Below are 20,361 nucleotides of genomic sequence, written 5' to 3'. Positions count from 1 at the left end.
TTGGGAAGCTGGTTTAGCAGGGAGGAAACCTGGGGAGTGGAGGGAAGCGGGGTCTCTGTCCCGCGTTAACCTGTTAGGGAATACACACACTTGTTCCTTTTTGTTTTGCCAGTCCCGGTGCTAGATACTTGGGGATTTTTTTTTTTTTTTTTTTTTCCCTAAAAGAAATAACTTCTCAAAAACGAAGCATTAAATAAATAAATAAATAGGTGAAGCTGAAGTCGGGCAATTACCACTACCCTTATTATCATCAATAATCCGAGTATTAGCATTACAATAATAATCCCAATAATAACCACCGCCCGGCGGAGCACAGAGAAAACTCGATTGCCTTCCAGCTGCCATGCCCGGTTCCAGCCGTGTTTGTTTTTCTTGTCTTTCCTTTTACATTTCAAGTTTGTCTCCTCGCGCGCTCGCTAACAACTTTCTCTGTTAAATGCTAGAGCGGGGGAGGGAGGCGGCCCAACTTTCCGCAGAGCAGAAAGGCCGCGGCGGCCCGGGCTGCGGCCGGGGCCTGCTGTAATCTTTTATTCCAAAATGGGTCTCGGCGATTAGAGGAGACCCAAATACATGTAGCGGTGCATGAGTAATGCTCATTGTAGGAAACTGACACTTGCTCAAGGAAAAAAGTTTGGCTATAAAATCACTTCATTATTTGCTTTTACCGCAGCTTCGGTGCTAATCCCTTCAGAGGTCAGATTGCTTAGTATCCCTCTCTCCCTCTCCCCTTCCTCCGCCCTCCTCTCCCTCTCTCCCCTTCCCCCCTTTTCTCTTGCTGCAATTTCAGGCCGCATTTTAGACATCCCCTGTAAAGTGTGCGGTGACCGCAGCTCGGGGAAACACTACGGGGTCTACGCCTGCGACGGCTGTTCCGGGTTTTTCAAACGGAGTATCCGAAGGAATCGGACCTATGTCTGCAAATCTGGAAACCAGGTACCTTAGCTAGGCTGTGCGGCCCTGTTCTTCTCTGCCACCTCCTCCCCTTTGTGCCAAGGACTCGTCTGAGTTTGCAAGCTGCTGAGGAGAGGAGACTGGGCCCAGACCTCCCCCTTCCTCTCCTCATTCCTGCCTCAACTCTCTGGGGCCCTTTTGCTTGGGAAAGGCGGGAAGGGCTAAGAAAGGCAGTTTGTTAGGAAGTTGGAAACCCCAGCACTGCCTCCACTCTCTTTTTCTAATCCTCTGACAGTTTTGACTCTGGGTGAGGTCCACACCCAGTATTATAAAGGCAGCCCAGGGGGCCTAAGGAGCTTTAGAATCTAAACCACAAGTTAACAAGCTGGAGAAAGGGCTATGTTATATTGTCTCCCCACTCCCATTCCTGGCTCCCATTCCTGCAGCACCCAAGCCCAGTGTTCTGACCATCTCTGGGATGGCAGAACTCAAGGGCACCTGAGTCAAGGTCGCTGCCACCTTTATCTGAGACTCAACGTGAATGTTGGCTACTTGGAACAGAAAGGGCATATTCTGCGAGAGACTGTGCTGCTTCAACTCTGGAGAAGCAAGGTGGCTCTGGAAGTGGGCCATGGGGCTGCAGCACCTATGTGGCTGTCACTGGATCTTGTCAGATAATAGCAAGGTGAACAAGAAGAGAAAGCTCCCAAGGAAGGTAGCTGGGGCTCTCCCCAAAGTTCCCGTCTTTCCTCCTGCTCTGCTTAGAAGATGTTCCTAGTTGTCTTTTGGCCTTGAACAGGCAGAACTGCCTCAATGAGATGGGGTAGTCAGGGCATGGGCTGAGTGTGAACCGAGCTTCTAGAAAGGGCAAGCAGAACCCCCTGACTCCGTTCCCAGCTCAGTATTAGCCTTACTTCAACCTAGTAAATGAGCCGCTGAATCTCACACTTTGCTCTCCCCTTAGCCCGGTACTAAGACCTTTGTTATAGAGGTCTCCACCTTTACTCCCAAGAAGATCCCGGGAATGCATTAGTTAGAAATCTCCTTTGATAGATAACCAAATGGTGAAACACTCCCACTAATTAATGTATCTCTCTCTCTTATCCCAGACATACATACATTGTCTGGTGCTAGTGGATTATGCTGATATCTTTTTCTGAAGCCAGTATCTGTTCATATCAACCTCAGATAGATTTGGATTAACAACAGAAACAGGAAGGCATTTGCATTTGGACGAGTTATTTTGAACTTTCCAGCCCTCCACCTGTTTAATTGGGTACAGAGTTCTGTGTGGTTGTCCAGCTTCACCATATGGGCACATCGCAAAATACACACACAAGACTACCCAACAGCTCCACAGGAATGTGAGATACTGTGGGTCATCAGAGCAGACTGCTACTCAAATAAATTTTTACTGAGTCTCCTGCATTTATGCAATTCACAAACTTGGGAAATCAAAATTTCAGATGTTACACTTGACAAAAGGGGATGGCTATCAATTCCACATACTGATGTCAGTCCAAGTACTTGTAAAGAAGTGATAATAGACTCATCAGGCCTGGTGCTCCTCTCCTTGCAGAGAGAATACATGCACCGAGCTGAGGCTGCAGATATTTACATACATTTGATCTGGTTTGAAGACACACTTAAGAACTAACGAACCATTTCACATTGGTATGTTTATCAAGCACAGAGAAGATACCATTTGGGGATAGACAGATGGTTACAGTTGATAAATAATAAGAAATTCTTTAAACTTCTTTACTTGAGCGATTACATTGGCCAGCAAAGAAGCCCTGAAAAGTTCACTTAGGGACCAGAAATTGTTTCCATTCTGTCTTACATTCTCAAATTAGGAAATAATACTCTAATTTATTATGAACAACAGTCAGGATCTTTATAAATCTTGTTATGAATCATTGCCCTGCCTTTATTTTAAACAGTCAACATGTTTTAAATTGGAAGAATGTCATCTGAAAAAATTACATTCTAATGTGTAATGGATATTTAAAAAATATTCTAATGTGTAGGGATACTAGGAAAATACTAGTTACCTACTTACTCCAACTTTGGTGTATGAGAATTTTTGAGATTGTGAATCAAAATCAAAATAAATTTACTCTATTCTCTTTCTTCCCACTCTAAATGTAGCCTGTAGCAACTTAGGCAAACACAGGCAGGAGAGCATCAAAGTTCTATGCATTTGTGTGCAAAATGTGCATGCATGCATGACTCTTACTGTATTTGTATTTATGTCTCTTCGGTAATGACACTAAACACTGAATTGCATAAGAAACCTTCTCTATACGTTTCCTCTTTTAATGGCCTATGTTTTTCCACAAAATTCCACCAGGTAAAACATGTCTCATGTCTTTCAGATAAATATTTCCAAGGAGATGGTTATTTTTTTTTACAGTCATGGCGCTGATGCTTCTTCTTAGTGTCATGTTACCAGACAGCGCATCACATCATCTTCCTGGTCATATTTCTATGGTGGGCATTTCTAGATGTTGCCCAGGCCTCATGTCCTTCCCTTCCCACCCTCTCCTTCCATAGGCCTGTCCTCCCAACCATTTTGGCTACTGCTTCACTACTTGAAATAGGTTGTGTTTCCATGAATCTGGGTCAGGCTAGTCTTTAAGATCTCTCTCAATATGCTGGGTATGAGGATGGTTTCAAGAGCTTGAGGCAGAAGTGATGGAATAGGGGAGTGAAAAATAAATGGCAGGAAACCTGGCAGAAAAGCCCGGAAAGTGACAGGAATAGGTATACCCCAGATCTGAAAGCGAAAAGAAAAGCTGGTGAGGGGCCGGAGGAGGGAATCCTGACCTGAAAGCAAGCTCTCAATTCAGTTCAGAAGCCTCCTCCTCTGCGGCCCAGTCGCTGTCTTCGGTCCTGAAAAAAATCTCGTCCCCGCCCCAACACCTCCTCTACTGACCGAAGTTCCCGTGGCCAGAATCCCAGTCGCCTTTGGCGTTCTGGCCGTTCATTTGCTTGGAGAAAGTTTTCCCTCTTTGCCCGCTTTTCTAAGGCAGAGGGATAGCGCTCTTGAAGCAATTCCAGGAGTCTCAGTCCCTTCCCTAGTTGGCCCTGTCGCACCCCACGGCCTTCGCAGTTCGCTGGCTCAGGATAAGCGCTCTGCGGCCGGGCTGGGTCCTGCACACACCATTTGCTGCGACGCGGAGTGACGCTGGCTCCCGGACCCCAGTCCAAAGGCCTGGGGGCCGCTGACCGCCTACGCTCTGTTCCAGGGAGGCTGTCCTGTGGATAAGACGCACAGAAACCAGTGCAGGGCGTGTCGGCTGAAGAAGTGTTTGGAGGTCAACATGAACAAAGATGGTAATCAGTACATCTTTTTATTCTTCTAATGTTGGTTGAGTAGTAAGGAAATTATATGTACAGAAAACACATGGCACGCCTATGCATGTAAATCATCGCACCAGCCCTGCTGTCCAGATGCTGGGGGGGGGGGTGGCCGCGGGCTGTGAATCTTATCCTTCCTCTTTCTGCATGAGCCCCTACTCGACCACCTTGAACTTCCAAGGCCCCAGCCCACGTAGAAAACCACAGCCACCCCTGCGAAGGCAGAGCTCCCGAGCACCCCCACTGTGGTATGAGTGTGCTATACTGCGTGCCTTGCGCCCTAATCTCTCGTCTCCACTCTCCTTGAGGTCCTTCCTTTGTGGCCACACCTAAACCTGTTAGACTCCCCCAGAATCCAACAGTCCAAACAGTCTCCTCAGGAGGAGATTGTGGGGGTTGGGAGACGGTGTGTTGGGAGAGGACAAAACGGAAACAGAAAAATTCACAATTTCGAGCCCTTGTTTGCAAATTCGCCAAACCAAAAAAACAAACGCACTGCCATCAAATTGACTCCGATTCATAGCGACACTATAGGACAGAGTAGAACTGCCTCATAGTTTCCAAGGTTGTCAATCCTCACGAAAGTAGACTGCCTCATCTTTCTCTCCCAGAGCTGCTGGTGGGTTAGAACCGCCGACCTTTTAGTTAACCTCATCCTTTAACCACTAAGCCACCGGAACTCTGTTGCAGGTTTACCAAGATACCAAAATCTGCATGGCCCATGTGCCGAGGTGGGCTTTGCTAGGACCTCCGCTCGATTCCACCGAAAGGAAAGAAAGGAGGCTGGGGAGGCAGGGTGACGACTGTGGGTACCCAGCTCCAGGAGGCTGTTACACGCTCCCGGCAAGAACTAGGAAGTCAAGATGCGTCCCTAGCGGAAAGCGCAGTCCCCGCTGCGTTTCAGTCCCGCCTGATGAGGGCGCCCCTGGCCGTGACAGCAGGGGTGGGGGGGGGCAGTGGGCTAGGAGGCGGGATGGGGCCTCCCTCGAACCAGATGCCTAAGGGCTTTGCCGTGCCTGCAGCCGGGGCTGGTGGTAGCTTCACGGTGCACAGTGCCCAAGCGGAGAGAGCCTTCCTCTACGCACAGGAAACAGGAGGGAGCGGCCAACCTGTTGAACTTGTGTATTGACAAGTTGTCAAGCACCGCGAGCAGAAGATTGCCCTGAGTTAATTTGTTTGTTTAAACTGTTGGTGGTAATTGTCGCATTCCCCTTTCTTTCCTTCAGCACACTCGGAGACGGGCTCTCCCTGTCCCCTCTCCCAGACTTTCTGGGGCTCGGGTCCCTTTCTGCTACGGCCTTAGATGGCCAAACCTAGTTCGCGGGGTCGAGGCAGGAGAGCCAGGAGTCATCGTTAGGCGGAGCAGCAACTGTCCGTTCAGACTCTGCAGCTCTTCCTCTCCCATTCGATGGGGGACAATGGGGATGAGGGCTCCCGAGCTACCCAAGTCCAGAAATCTCTGGTTTCTCTGCGACTCCCCTGGATAGGAAGGAACCCCGGACGGACAGAGAACACATTTAGTATGGCTTGTGGCCTCGGCCATGATCGTGGGACGTTGGACACGCGCTCCTCTAATTATTCCCAGCTTCCTCATCTATTCACGTAGGAGGCAAACCATCTTAGAGCGCTTTCTGCCCTCCCATTCCTCTCCCTCGTGGACGCAGCTGTCATCTTGTGTCTGATCTCAGGCATGCGTCTGTCGGTCTGTCTTTGCAGCGGTGCAGCACGAGCGCGGGCCTCGGACGTCCACCATCCGCAAGCAAGTGGCCCTCTACTTCCGCGGGCACAAGGAGGAGAATGGCGCAGCCCCGCACTTCCCCCCGGCCGCACTGCCCGCACCAGCCTTCTTCACTGCGGTCACACAGCTGGAGCCGCACAGCCTGGAGCTGGCTGCCGTGTCCACCACCACCCCTGAGCGGCAGACCCTTGTGAGCCTGGCTCAGCCCACGCCCAAGGTCAGTAGCCTTGCTGGGCCCAAGGAAAGCTATGCGGTGCAGAAGGGATGGGATCTGGCAAAAGCTGGAGGGGCTTTGCCAGGTGTTCTCGGCTCTGCGTGGCGCTCTAGGCCTCCTGCTCTCCCCTTTAAGACAGGGATGCTCAAACTTTAGTGTGCAGGAGAGTCACTTCCCTGACCTGGCTGGACATGTGAACTCCCAAACTCACCTCTCAGAGCTTCTGTTTCAGCAAATTTGAAGTGGGACCCAGGAACCTACCCAAGAAAACACCCTTGGGTGATTGGGTGGCTGGTACAGCCCTGTCTAAAGCCAGAGGGCAGCTATTGGTGTTCCTAGAGTCTAGAAGAACAGACTTTTGTTTTTAGAAGAAAAGAGCTGACCACTACTGGCTGGAAGGACCCTTCAGTTCCTGATGACAGGGATCCTAATGCAAGAGAGAAATGTAGACCTCATACTGTTAGGGTGGTTTGAAGGACCTAGCTTGATTTTCACTCACCTCTCACTCTGTTGAGCCACTTAGATTTATACCAGGATTGAGCTCCTAAAGTCAGGGCCACTGCCTGAACCACCTCAAAAGGCTGCCACCCAGGGACTGCCCTCCATGCTTCCTGCTGGCACCCATCCAACCCCTCTCCAGGGCAAGGGAGAAGGCCTAGGATCTCCCCCAGAGGAGGGCCAGCTGCAGCCCCACACTGCAGGGAAGCCAAACACCTGGGCACATGCACACGCACAATATTTAATATTGCTTTCTTACCCTTGATATGTATAATAAGCTCTGGAAAGTAGTGTTATGAATATGTTGTCAGTTATGAATGGGAATGCTCTGTGAATGATTAAGATGTCTAATTGAAATATTTCCATAATATACTAATCCTTTCTAAAAATACTCATATGCATATTTGTGTTTGGGATGCCTATTAATTTATACTTTTTTCACATCTATTTTTATTTACACAAATACAAGCAGTTCTTGTCTAAATTGGGAGCCAGGCCTGGCACTTGGCTCAGCCTGGGAAAAATTTGCTGTAGGGGATAGGAAATCCAGATGCCCTGTCTAAGGAACAGGTCCCCAAAGAGCAGAAGTGGGCCTCTCCCAACCATTTCTGTTTCTGAAGCTATACAGATAGAGATGTTTAGTTTTTGCTCACCTGTGGCAACTGCACATTTAAACAGAACATTGAAATTCCTTCTTTGTTCTAACTAGACAATTAAAAGATTGGCTTTTCTAGCAAAGCTGTGGTTTCCTTACTTCCCAGTGTTTTTTTTGTTTCCTCCTTCCCAGTACCCTCATGAAGTGAATGGGACTCCCATGTATCTCTATGAGGTGGCCACGGAGTCTGTGTGTGAATCAGCTGCCAGGCTTCTCTTTATGAGCATCAAGTGGGCCAAGAGTGTGCCAGCTTTCTCCACGCTGTCTTTGCAAGATCAGGTACCACCAAGAGGACACTCAGGTCTTGGGGAGGAATGGTTGGGAAAAAAGTAACAGTAAACAGTCTAATAAAACCAGAAGTTACCTGGATAAAAATCACCAAGGCCAGGTGTCAGTTCTTGAAACTACTTTTACTAGCCTTTTTTTCTGTGTGTTCAAATTATATAACTATGGAATCTGTAGTAAGAAATGTGATTATCTTGTCTCAGGAAAGCGGAATCTGGTCTAAAAAAAAAAAAACAAAACAAAACACCCAAATAACACATAGGAACATTATACATATTTTTCAGTTGAATTGAAACATCAAATTTAATCTCAAATAAAATTATATCTTAATACATTTTAAAATTGTTGAGAAAGCAATGCTTTTTTTAAAAAAAACAAATTTTTTAGTAATTTGAGTGAAAGTTTACAGAGCAAATTGGTTTCTAATTCAACTGTTCATACATATTTTGCTTCATGACATTGAAAGAAGTCCCCACTCTTCCCACTCCCTCCATTTGTCCTTCTTTCCTATCCATTCCTGCCTTCTGAGCTTTTAAAGCAATGCTTTCTTAAAAGAGCATTAAAAAGAACCTTAAAAAAATATAAGGTGATGAGAATATTCTGTGATATTTTTGGAACTAGTCTCATTATTTTATATTTATAACTTTACATTCTCCATCTTGATACTCACAGTTGTGGCCATTGATTTTTCAGCTTGTAGGATCAAAGAGTGCATTGCCTGCCTCCTTTGGGCTAAAGTCTTTTTTGATTCTTCAAGTGCATTTAGAGATTTTGTAAACAAATAGGCATTTTGCATAATTCTGTGTTCTAAATAACATCCAGAGGGAAGAAAAGTATTGCTGCTAAAAACTGCCTCATTTCAAAAGCTAGACATTTTGTTGTTAGGAATATTAGAAATGGCCCCTACCAGCCATTTTTCTAACCTTAAAGGAAAGAAAGAAAATGAAGTATCCACAACCATTGGCTGTTATCAGTGCATTCACGGAAATTAATGACAAATTCTACAAAAGGCTGATAAGTAGTTCTAAAAGCAAAGGATTTGTTTCTTTAATTCATTTCATACCTAATTAAGGCATAATAATGCCCCTTAATCTGAAGTACATCTCCTACAGAGAAACCTGGCAATGTGCTAAAAACATTTAATCTCCTAGCATGGGATATTCTTTTTTTTTCATGACCTAGACTTTCAGAAATGGCCAGAGTTAGATAATTTTTTACTTTGAATTTTAAAAGCATTATTTCCTGTACTTAATGGAAGGGGGGGAACCAACCTAAAAATAAACAGTTTGAAAATTAAACCTTTTGATCTAATTGTAATTTTAGTTATGATCCTTCACTATTCAACTCCTAACTCCCAAAACAAAACACTTTCACATAGATTATCCAGAATTGGCTGATTTTAGAAGCATTTTTCAAAGATAGAGATTTTTTTAAGGTGGCTAGGTTCTATCTGTGACCAGATTTACTGGTTGACTCTAACCATTTGTTGTATGTCTGTGAGTGTGTGTGTATGTAAATTGGCTATATTTTTTTTTCTAAAAACAAGTATTTGTAAACTCTTTAATCCAAACAAAAATCTATTTAATGTCTGCCACTTCATTCTTTGGTGGAAATCCTTTAATAACAAGCAAACTGCAGTGAAGTGAGATCCAGTATATTAATTTGGAAACAGAACCAGATTATTTTAAATATTCAGTACTATACTTTATTAGAATGAAAATGACAAGCACCTTGATGCTGTCCACTTATGAGTCTCAGAAAAATCAGACAGTAAAATGAGGTAAACTCAGCAAAACCTGATTAACATAATTACACCCTGATTTCCAACAACCCCCAACCCCTGTCTCTTGGGAATTAGTGATCTCTCTCTCTCTCTCTCTCTCTCCCAGCCCAATCTCCTCAGTCTTCCATGAAGATGGGGGCCCAGATCTGCAGGCTTAGTCTGAAATCCTTCACTCTGATAACATCAACATTTTATATGAGAGGGTCAGCCTGCTGCAATGTGGTGGCATTTCATAGAGCCTGGGTCTCAGATGAAGTTTCTAGATGGTCAGGACTTAGTAGATACAAGGACAAGAGGTGTAAACCCTTTCCCTTGGGAAGCAAACTTTGGGGCTTTGGAATGGCTGACTCTCAAATGCGTGTGTTTATCTATAGGCACCTTTTCAAAAAGAGTAAAGGAAAGCTAGAATATTCAGATTTTTTTTTTTTTTTTACTAAGACAGGCATTTAAAACACTTTTTAAAATAATGGAAATTTACATGCTGAAATTGTTTATAAATTTATAAATTACATGCTATATTATATTATACATCTATTGTATGACAGCTGATGCTTTTGGAAGATGCTTGGAGAGAACTGTTTGTTCTAGGAATAGCACAATGGGCCATTCCGGTTGATGCTAACACTCTACTGGCTGTATCTGGTAAGAATTGCACAATTTAATGACTTTGTTGTAGAAATTACCATAAAAATACATTACTGAAAAAAGAACAACATGTAAAGAATAACAAATTCCTGCTGAACAATAGAGTATACCTGTCATTTATAAATCTATATTTAAATGCAAATAATGTTGTTTTGTTGCATTCATGACTGCTTGCATTGTTATTTAAATGCAAATTACTGTGTTTGTTATCATCCAAGAGAAGATTTTATATTAACTTTCATACAATATAGCCAGTTTACATGGAATCAGATATCTTAGAGTGACAATTGAATAGATATTGATATGCAGGAGTTTGTCAAAAATCAATATTAAATCATGAAAATGCCTTCATATTAGAGCATTTATTCCATATTTTCATTCTAGGCATGAATGGTGACAACACAGATTCCCAGAAGCTGAACAAGATCATATCTGAAATACAGGCTTTACAAGAGGTGGTGGCTCGATTTAGACAACTCCGCTTAGATGCTACAGAATTTGCCTGTCTCAAATGTATTGTCACTTTCAAAGCTGGTAAGCAGACACAAACCCCTGCTTGCCTTCCCCAGTTTTGCCACTTCACTCATTCAGCCATCTCTTGCAGAAGGAGGTGATGATTTTGAAGGAAGCTGACACTGCTAGTCAGGACCCCATTTTCAATAATTGTAGGGACCTGCATGTTTTCTGGCTGGCCACCCACTTTTCCATCTGCATTCCCTGTGCCGCAGATCACAGTTTTGTGTTCTTCCTTTCTAGTTCCTACACATAGTGGTTCTGAGCTGAGAAGTTTCCGGAATGCCGCTGCCATCGCAGCTCTTCAAGATGAGGCTCAGCTAACTCTCAACAGCTACATCCATACCAGGTGACCCCCCATTGGCCTTGAATGTGCACTTAAGAAAATTGCTTCCATTGTGAATGTGTGAGCAGGCAGGAATGAGCCAGTTCAAACATTGTGACTAATTATCCTTTTGCCAGACAGTTAAATTTTGTTAGAATTTATTCCCTCACCTATCTCTCAAGGTGAGTGAGAGGAGCATATCAAATTATATTATCAGTGAAAGCATTGCCAGACACATCACAGCTGTCCTAGTGGACAAGTCTATCCTTCACAATAAGTGAACATAATTGTGTGAATGGACCCAGATATGGGAAGGGTCAAAAATGAAGGCCAGAATCATGGCTGATAGATCAGAAAATGGCCAAATCATCCTTTAAAAAAGGCAGGTGTCTTCCTTTGGGCGCCAATCCCAAATAGAATAAACTAGACAGCTGTCCAGAGAGCCATTCCTTGTCCTTGTGGTGGCTTTGGCGAATGGTATTTGGTGACTGGTATTTGCAATTTTGAATCATGTTGTTGTTGCTGGCTGCTGTCAAGTTGGTCCCTGACTCATGCCAATGAGATGGGACTATTGTGATCTGTAGGGCTTTCACTGGTGGAATTTTTTTGGAAGTAGCTCACCAGGCCTTTGCTGTCTTAGTCTAGAAGGTCTCCAGAAATCTGTTCAGCGTCATAGCAAAATGAAAGCCTCCATTTATAGATGGGTGTGGCTGTGTTTGAGGTATACCAGCTGGGAATTGAACCTAAGTTTCCCACATGGAAGGTGAGAATTTTGCCACTGACCCACTACTGCCCTCACTCTGAGTCATAGCACCAGATTACTCTGGTCTCTCAGGGCCCACTGGGGGAAACTTGTCTTGGCTATTCACAGACATTTTCAGCCACTGGGACTCCAGCAATGCTCCTTCCAGTCTACTATTGGACAAGTCCACCAAGAGGGATAGGATTTCTGATTCCATTTTCAGATGAAAGAAGCAAAGCTTTGAAAGAGCAGTAGAATCTCTCTAGCCTGCTAGGTTAGGACTGTGGTAAATCCGAGGCTAGAATGTAGTTGTTATTGTTTAATCTCTAAGTTGATCTTGAAGGGGTGCCCATGGAAGCCTGTCTCTCTCATCTCAACACTGTGCTGAGAACAAGTAAACCAAATGATTATAGGCCCATTAATGCCTCTCTCACTTAATGGGTCATAGAAAGCCCAAGTCAGCTGTATCCATTTAGGGTGATACCACTTCTGCTGCAAAACCAAACCAAACTCACTGTTATCCAGTCGATTCTGACCCACAGTGACCCCCATTGGGTTTCCAAGGCTGAAAATCTTTACAGAAGCAGACTGCATCATCTTTCTTTCATACAGTGGCTGGTGAGTTCAAACAACCAACCTTTTGGTTAGCAGCTAAATGTCTTAACCACTACACCACCACAACACCTTCCACTTCTGCTGGGCTCTACATATTTCCATTATAAATCCTCTTTTGAATACTGAATGAATATAAGTTCTCTGTTTATGGAATATCACTGAAATTGCATTAAATGACAGCACATATATGCTTTTCCAGATTAAAATGCCAAACAAATAAAGTGCCATTGTTTTTAATTAAAATTCACATTGGATTTCAGAATATAGATGTTGTAGTTAGCTGTCATAGATAAGAGTTGGCCCTGCCTCATGGCAACCCCACACACAAACACAATTGGACCCAGAAAGTATATAAAAATCTTTGTTGCTGTCAAGTTGATTCTGACTCATAGTGACTCTAGAGGACAGAGAAGAACTGCCCTAAAGGACTCCCCAAATTGTAAATCTTTACAAAAACAGACTGCCACATCTTTCTACTATGGAGTGGCAGGTGAGTGCAAACCAGGACTTTGAACTGGTTCATTCTGTTTGAACCTACTGCTGAGAATTTTCATTTTCACTCCAGATATACTGAATCAGAACGTAAATTTTAACAAGACCCCCAAGATTCCTAGGTATACAACACCTGGGGGTCTTGTTAAAATTTAGGTTCTGATTCAGTATATCTGGAGTGTAAATGAAAATTCTCAGTAGGGGGTTGAACTGGAGTGAACCAGTTCAAAGCCCAGTTTGAACTGCAGACCTCTCAGTTAGCAGCCAAGTGCGTGGCTCCTCAGAATGTATATAGTAGGCACATAATATTTATCCATAATTATAAGTGGAGCAGTACATAATTTATGTACTTTATCCCCACTAAAAACTATCTTGTATTTCATAGCTGAGCTTTGATCTTTAGAACAATGGTGGTATGAAGAATCTCAAGCTGAGAAGAATATGAGATCCAGTTATTGGTTCAGTCAAGCCTTTCCCTGGGACTCACTCTGGGCAGGGCTCCCAGTGGGTACTGTGGAGCACCAGAAAGAACCAGACACCACTGCTTTCCATCACATGAGCTAGACTGAAGTGTTACTCTGATTCAGACTGCAGAAGAGCGGAAAGCAAAATGGGGAGTGGGAAAGGCAAGTTCTAATCGGAGGGGATGAGAGAAAAGAGGAAATCTGAAAAAGGTTGCTGGAGGAGACGACATGTGACTTAGTCCTTGAATAGTAGAAGGGCTTCAGCAGGAAGAGAGGTGCAGTGGGAGTCAGTAGTGGTGCTGGTGAAGAGCCCTGGTGGGGCAGTGGTTCAGCACTTGGCTGCTAACCAAAAGGTCAGTGGTTTGAACCCACCAGCTGCTCAGCAGGAGAAAGTAGCAATCTGCTTCTGTAAAGATCCTCCTGGAAACCCTACGGGGCAGTTCTACTCTGTCCTGTAGAGTTGGTATGAGCTAGGATCACCTGCCCGACAATGGGTGGTAGAAGGGTGTGGGAGGTGCTGGAGAAGCAGATAGGGAGAGAATCTGAGAGAGCCTGAAGGAGCTGCTTGTAAGGTGACCTGAGAGAATTAAGGCACAAATTAATAAACATCTATTTTAGAGAAACTCCAAGTATACTACTTCTCCCCTGGCCCCAAAACAAGGAAATTTGTGTGGAAGGGACATATCTGCTATGACACGGAATTCGTATTTCAGAATGGCAGCTACAGCTGTAATTTAACATGACTATAAGGCACTTGACTGCTAACCAGAAGGCTGGCAGTTCAAACCCACCAGCCACTCCTTGGAAGGAAGGTTGGGCAATCCTACTTCCGTAGTGATACTGCCTCGGAAACCCAAGGAGGGGTCGCTATGAGTCGGGGCCGACTCGATGGCAAACAACAACAACAACATCAAGAGTCATGCATGTGACAAAACTGACTATGCTTTTTTTCTCTGCCATTTCAAATCACTGAACACTCTTTCCACTAGCACTTTCCTGTCTAGAAAAACAAAATCTGAAGTTGAAATGAAAAGTGAACTTGCCAGTTGAGCTAACTGTACATTACTGTTCTGTAAGCTGGTTCGCTCATTAGGACATCAGGAGAAGGGATGATCATAATGCTAGCAATTAGCATTTCACACAAACTATACATTATAACTAAAGATTAAATACATGAAGCTGTGGTAGACCAGAAGCACTCATACCTGGAGAGAGAACTTCCAATTACCCTGCTAATGGATGGAGTCAAGGGCATAGACATTCTAAAAATTTTGAGCAGTCCAAGACACTGTCTCTTTCTCACACATACCTTGTTAATGTTTCTTGGTAGTACCATGCTCCACGTAGAATAGCCACTCAGTTCTTATTAATTGACTAACCAGCCCCTTCCCAAGGAGAGAATAAAAAAGGTGGATGAGTAGACAAGTGAATAACCTACTCGCAGAAAATCAAGAGCTAATTGTCCATGGATTCTCCAGAATCTTCCATTTCTGAAAGTAATTCTTTCCCACAGCGGTTTCTCACCATGTGAAGCTTTCAGCATGTTGGGGGGAGGCTGCAGAAGTGGTAGAGACTTGTTTAGGCAGTCAGCACCTCCCACCCACTGTAGGGCGGTGTCCTCTCTGCCTGATCTTCTAGAGGGAAACAGAGCTGTTGAAGAGGGGATGTGGCCAAGATGAAAAGGAGATTGTTGTTGTTGTTATGTGGCATCGAGTTGGCCCGACTCATAGTGACTCCTCCTTGGGTTTCCGAGGTAGTATCACTACGGACTTAGATTGCCCAACCTTCCTTCTGAGGAGATTGGGTCCTGTGATTTCAAGGAACAAAGGCAGTGTACTCAGCAAAGAGAACCAGTGCCAGAATTTAGGCATTTAAAAAAAATGTATATAAGCTTTGCCATTTCCATACCACATTATTAAATATGTTCTGTTGATCCTTATTCCTGGGTGCTCATGAGGCTGGGCAGTGAAGGAGCCAAATGAGGTTCTTAGAGGCTCACAATGAGCCTAGTAAGAGTCCCTGGATAGTACAAATAGTTAATGGCTCATTTGCTGGTTGGAGGTTTGAGTCCATCTGCGGGTGCCTTGGAAGATAGCCTAGTGATCGACTTCTGAAAATCCTGTGGAGCACAATCCTACTCTGACACAGATGGGGTCACTACGAGTCAGCACTGGCTTGATAGCAACTGGTTAGTTAGCATCAGGTTGAGGAGAGGGAATCTCAAGTGCTCAAAACTTAGAGATAAGCATGAAAGCTGCTCTCTTGGAGGGTGAAGTTGTCAGGCCGTTAACAGCGTTCATCTAGCTAACTTCTTTGAAGGAATTTTGATATACCTCAGTTTCTAGCACCTTGTGGCTATGGATTGAACCTATCTTAGTCACAAAACCTGTCATAGTCACCAATGTGTCTCGTTGGGCACTTTTTGGGAGCTCGGTAGTGTAGTGCCTAAGGCATTTGACTGCTAACCAGAAGGCTGGCGGTTCAAACCCACCATCCACTCCTCGGAAGGAAGGTTGGGCAATCTACTTCCGTAGTGACATTGCCTCAGAAACCCAAGGAGGGGTCGCTATGAGTCAGGTCCGACTTGATGGTAGTAGGTGGGGGCACTTTTTTAGGTGGTTTGTTTCAGTGAAGTGAGCCCTCCTTGTAGACTGTATTGATACCTGATTCTAAGCTGTTGGCTAAAGAAGTACCAGGGCTGCAATAAGGGGTGGCTTGCAGGCATCCAAGGCAGCAGAAAATTGAACTTGCACATTGGAGCACAGATATGTGTTGGGCCTCAAGAGAGGAAATTGTTAAGCAATTTCTTACATCTTTAATTATATGCCAATTTCATTGACATGAAAGTTGTGTGGCAGTGCCACCCAACAGAACTTAGTATTTAATTTGCAGTATAATAAGGATGGAATTATTCCTGCGAGCAACGAAGTATAATGCCTGAATAATAATTTGGAGAATTTCTTAGAAAAAGAAGCCATCTTATTTGAGGGATAGCCTTGTGAAGAATCCTGAGAATCAGAAATCGTGGATTCTGTTGCTAGCTTTATCATCAACACCACAGAAGTTTTCTACGCTGGCAACCATAAACATATCATTTGGCTTAAAATTAATACCATGTTTCTTAAAATTGTTTTCTCTCCAAACAAAATGCAACTCTGTGGCTAGTACAGAAAGAGTTACCATATGTGTTTTGGCAAGATCACTTAAGTTGTCCATACCTCAGTCATTCTATCGGCAAAACAGAGCTAGTAGTACCCATCTACTAGAGGGATAGTGTGTTGTTGTTGTTGTTAGTGCTGTCAGGTTGGTTCGGACTCATAGTGACCCAGTGTACAACAGAATGCAACACTGCACTGTGTGCCATCCTCACAATCACTGCTATGTTTGAGTCCATTGTTGCAGCCACGGTGTCAATCCATCTTGTTGAGGGTTTTCCTCTTTTTTTTACTGACTCCACTTTGCCAAGCGTGATGTCCTTCTCCAGAGACTGGTCCCTTCTGATAACATGTCCAAAGTAAGTAAGATGAAGTCCTACCATCCTCACTTCTGAGGAGAATTTTGGCTGTACTTCCTCAAAGACAGATTTGTTCATTCTTCTGGCGGTATTCTTCAGCAATGATATAATTCAAATGCATCAATTCTTCTGTGGTCTTCCTTATTCATTGTCCAGCTTTCAAATGCATATGAGGCGATTAAAAATACCATGGCTTGGGTCAGGTGCACCTTAGTCCTCAAAGTGACACCTTTGCTTTTTAACTCTTCAGTGAGGTCTTTTGCAAGATCTGCCCAGTGCAATACATCTGTTTGATTTCTTGACTGCTGTTCCCATGAGCATTGATTGTGACCCAGTAAAATGAAATCCTTGATACTTTAATACTTTCTGTTTATCATGATGTTGCTTATCAATCCAATTGGGATGATTTTTGTTTTCTTTATGTAAAGATGTAATCCATTCTGAAGTCTTTGATCTTCATCAGAAAATGCTTCAAGTTCTTTTCACTTTTAGCAAGGAAAATTTGTGTTACAGTTTTAAAATGTGCATATCACAGTTTGTTCATGAGTCTTCCTCCAATCCTGATGTCACATTCTTCTTCATATATCCTAGCTTCTTGTATTATTTGCTCAGCATACATATTGAATAAGGTGAAAGAATTCAATGCTGACTCACACCTATACTGATTTTATTTTATTTTTTTACTTTTTGTTATGATTTGGGTGAAAGTTTACAGAGCAAATTGGTTTTCCATTGAACAATTCTTACACATTTTGTTTTGTGACATTGTTAGTAATCCCTCCAGTATGACAGCACTCTTTCCACTTCTTCCATGTGTTTCCTGTTTCTATGTGGCCTTCTTTTATACCCCTTCCTGCCTTCGTCCCTGGGCAAATGATGCCATGTTGATCTTGTATGCTTGATTGTTCTAAGGAGCACATGCTTCTCTGGTGTTATTGTTCACCTTGACAAGCCTCCCTATTGTTTGGTTGCAGGTTGAGCCAGAGGGGTGAGTTCAGTTCCAGGCCTGAAGGGTATCTAAGAGGCGTAGCCTTGGGGGTTCTACCTGTCTCTATAGACCAGTAGGCTGGTCTTTAATGTTATTATTGTTATTTTGAGTTGTGTTCCACATTTCTCCCACTCTGTTCAGGAACACCTGACCTTTCCTCGTATTAAACCATGCAGTATCCCCTTGTTCTATCTGAACAACTGCCTCTAGGTCTGTGTACAGGTTCCACATGAGCACAATTAAGTATTCTGGAATGCTGATTCTTTGCAATGTTATCTATACTTTGTTGTGACTGACACAGTTGAGTGCCTTTGTGTACTCAATAAAAAAACAGGTAAACATCTTTGTGTTATTCTCTGCTTTCAGCCAGGATTTATCTGACATTGATATCAGCAATGATATCTTTCAATCCATATCCTCTTGAGTATCTGACTTGAATTTCTGGCAGTTCCCTGTTGTTGTACTGCTGCAGCTATTTAAAAATTATTTTCAGCATAATTTTACTTGCATATGATGATAATGATATTGTTTAATAATTTCCACATTCCATTGGATCACCTTTCTTTGGAACAGTCACATATATGGATCTCTTCCAATTGGTTGACCAGGTAGCTGTCTTCCACATTTCTTGACACAGATGAGTGAGCACATCCAGTATGGCATCCATTTGTTGAAACATGTCAGTTGGTATTCTGTCGATTCCTAGAGCCTTATTTTTCACCAATGCCTTTAGTGCAGCTTGCACATCTTAATTGCATGTTTGATAAATACCTGACTGCAGAAGTTGGTAAAAATTTTCAATTTCTTCATCTGTGGCATTAGTGTTTGGTGTGTAAATTTGAATAATAGTCATATTAACTGGTCTTCCTTGTAGGCATATGGATACTATCCTATCACTAACAACATTATATCTCAGGATAGATCTTGAAATGTTCTTTTTGACAATGAATGTGACATCATTCCTCTTCATTTTGTCATCCCTGGCATAATAGACTATATGATTATTTGATTCAAAATGGCCCATTTCAGCTCACTACTGGCTAGGATATTGATCTTCAAGTGTTCCATTTCATTTTGACATCTTCCAGTTTTCCTAGATTCATACTTCATACAACCCACGTTCCAATTTTTAATGTATATTTGTAGCTATTTCTTTGCATGTTGAATCGTGCCACATCAACAAATGAAGGTCCTGAAAACTTCACTCCATCCACATCATTAAGGTCAACTCTGCTTTGAGGAGGCAGCTCTTACCCAATTGTATTTTGAGTTCCTTCCAACCTGAGTGGCTCTTCTTTTGGCACTGTATCAGACAGTGTTTCTCTGCTATCCACACAGTTTTCACTGCCATTTTTTCATTAGGTTCTTCTTCCCAGTTAGTCTTAGTCTGGAAGCTCTGCTGAATGCTGTCTACCCTAAGTAACCCTGCTAGTATTTGAAATAACTGTGGCATAGCTTCCACAACAACAACATGCAAGCCACCATAGTACAACTGACAGACAAGTGTAATAAGAGCTCCAAATCTGGAAATTATACCGGATATTATGTATGTTATGAAGTATATGATATTAGTTATCATTAGTAATAGTCTCTGACCTTGTTTCCATGGTGTCTCATATTTCAGATATCCCACTCAACCCTGTCGCTTTGGAAAACTCCTGTTGCTTCTGCCAGCTTTACGTTCCATTAGTCCATCAACCATAGAAGAAGTGTTTTTCAAAAAAACCATCGGCAATGTGCCCATTACAAGACTGCTTTCAGATATGTACAAATCCAGTGATATCTAAGTTCTAAAAGTACCCACTTTTCAGAATGAGACAGTATCAGATGAAGCCATGAAGAACAGGCCTCAACTAACAAACCCTTCAGGAAGCAGAAGCCTGGGAATGTGTTGCCTTTAGGGGGAAAAAATGCCAGTCAACACAAAACAAGTCCAGTAGCTCTGTTCTGCCTCCACCAGTGTAGGGCAGCCCAGAAGGAAAGGGATTGGAAGGGGACGGCCTGAGCAGAGACCTCATGGCTGCCATGCCCTGGGCGTGGAGTGCAGTCAGAGTTGCCACAGTCTGTGTCATTCTGCCTCTTACCTGGAAGACTGGCTGAACTACCAAAAGCTGAAAAACAAGTAGTACTTTCTTTTCCTTCCTGGCTTGTAAAGTTGGGGAATCAAACATTGTTCTGTGTATAACATCATGCAGCAGCCTTCAGAAAGATCTTATGTTGGAGCATTTATTTTTAAAATAATGGTTAGGTTTTAAATAATTTTATCAAAAGCTTTCCTTCTATTGTAATACATCATGAAGTGGCCTTCAGAACTGAGTTAATAAGTGAAAAGTAGCTTATGCCATATGATTTGCTTTTTCCCTGTCTTTTTTTTTTTTCTTCTTTTTTCTTCCCTTCATTCTTTCTTCTTCTTTTTAATACCATAGGCCAGGCAACCTTTTCAAAGGAATTGGTGGATGAAAATGACATTCTCACCAGGACTTCAAGTTGGATAACATTTCAAAAATAGAAGAGCTTTACTAAAAGAACACAGTCGAGGGAGGGTGAATAAAAACAGCAAAACCAAATAGAGTGGAGATGAGTGGTTGAGTGAGACAGATTGCTGTCCTATTAACATAGTGCTGAAACCAAAGGCA

The 20,361-nt window shown here is 43.3% G+C and overlaps 1 protein-coding gene across 1 annotated transcript in view; it reads left to right on the top strand.

Moving 5' to 3' along the window:
• Positions 1-19,512, top strand: part of NR2E1 (nuclear receptor subfamily 2 group E member 1) — a 23,282-nt gene extending 3,770 nt beyond the window's left edge. The window contains exons 2-9 of the mRNA XM_007940828.2: positions 788-933; positions 4,143-4,230; positions 5,971-6,209; positions 7,492-7,638; positions 9,973-10,069; positions 10,457-10,606; positions 10,829-10,934; positions 19,350-19,512. Of these exons, the coding sequence (XP_007939019.1) occupies positions 788-933; positions 4,143-4,230; positions 5,971-6,209; positions 7,492-7,638; positions 9,973-10,069; positions 10,457-10,606; positions 10,829-10,934; positions 19,350-19,512 (1,136 nt within the window). The remainder of the gene's footprint in view (positions 1-787; positions 934-4,142; positions 4,231-5,970; positions 6,210-7,491; positions 7,639-9,972; positions 10,070-10,456; positions 10,607-10,828; positions 10,935-19,349) is intronic.
• Positions 19,513-20,361: the final 849 nt, after the last annotated feature.

This window comes from Orycteropus afer, unplaced genomic scaffold (genome assembly GCF_000298275.1).
Source record: "Orycteropus afer afer isolate SDZICR_OR568_19922 unplaced genomic scaffold, OryAfe1.0 scaffold00072, whole genome shotgun sequence".
Lineage (NCBI taxonomy): Eukaryota > Metazoa > Chordata > Mammalia > Tubulidentata > Orycteropodidae > Orycteropus > Orycteropus afer.
Note: the sequence above shows the minus strand (reverse complement) of the source record. Positions and strands in the feature narration are given on the sequence as shown.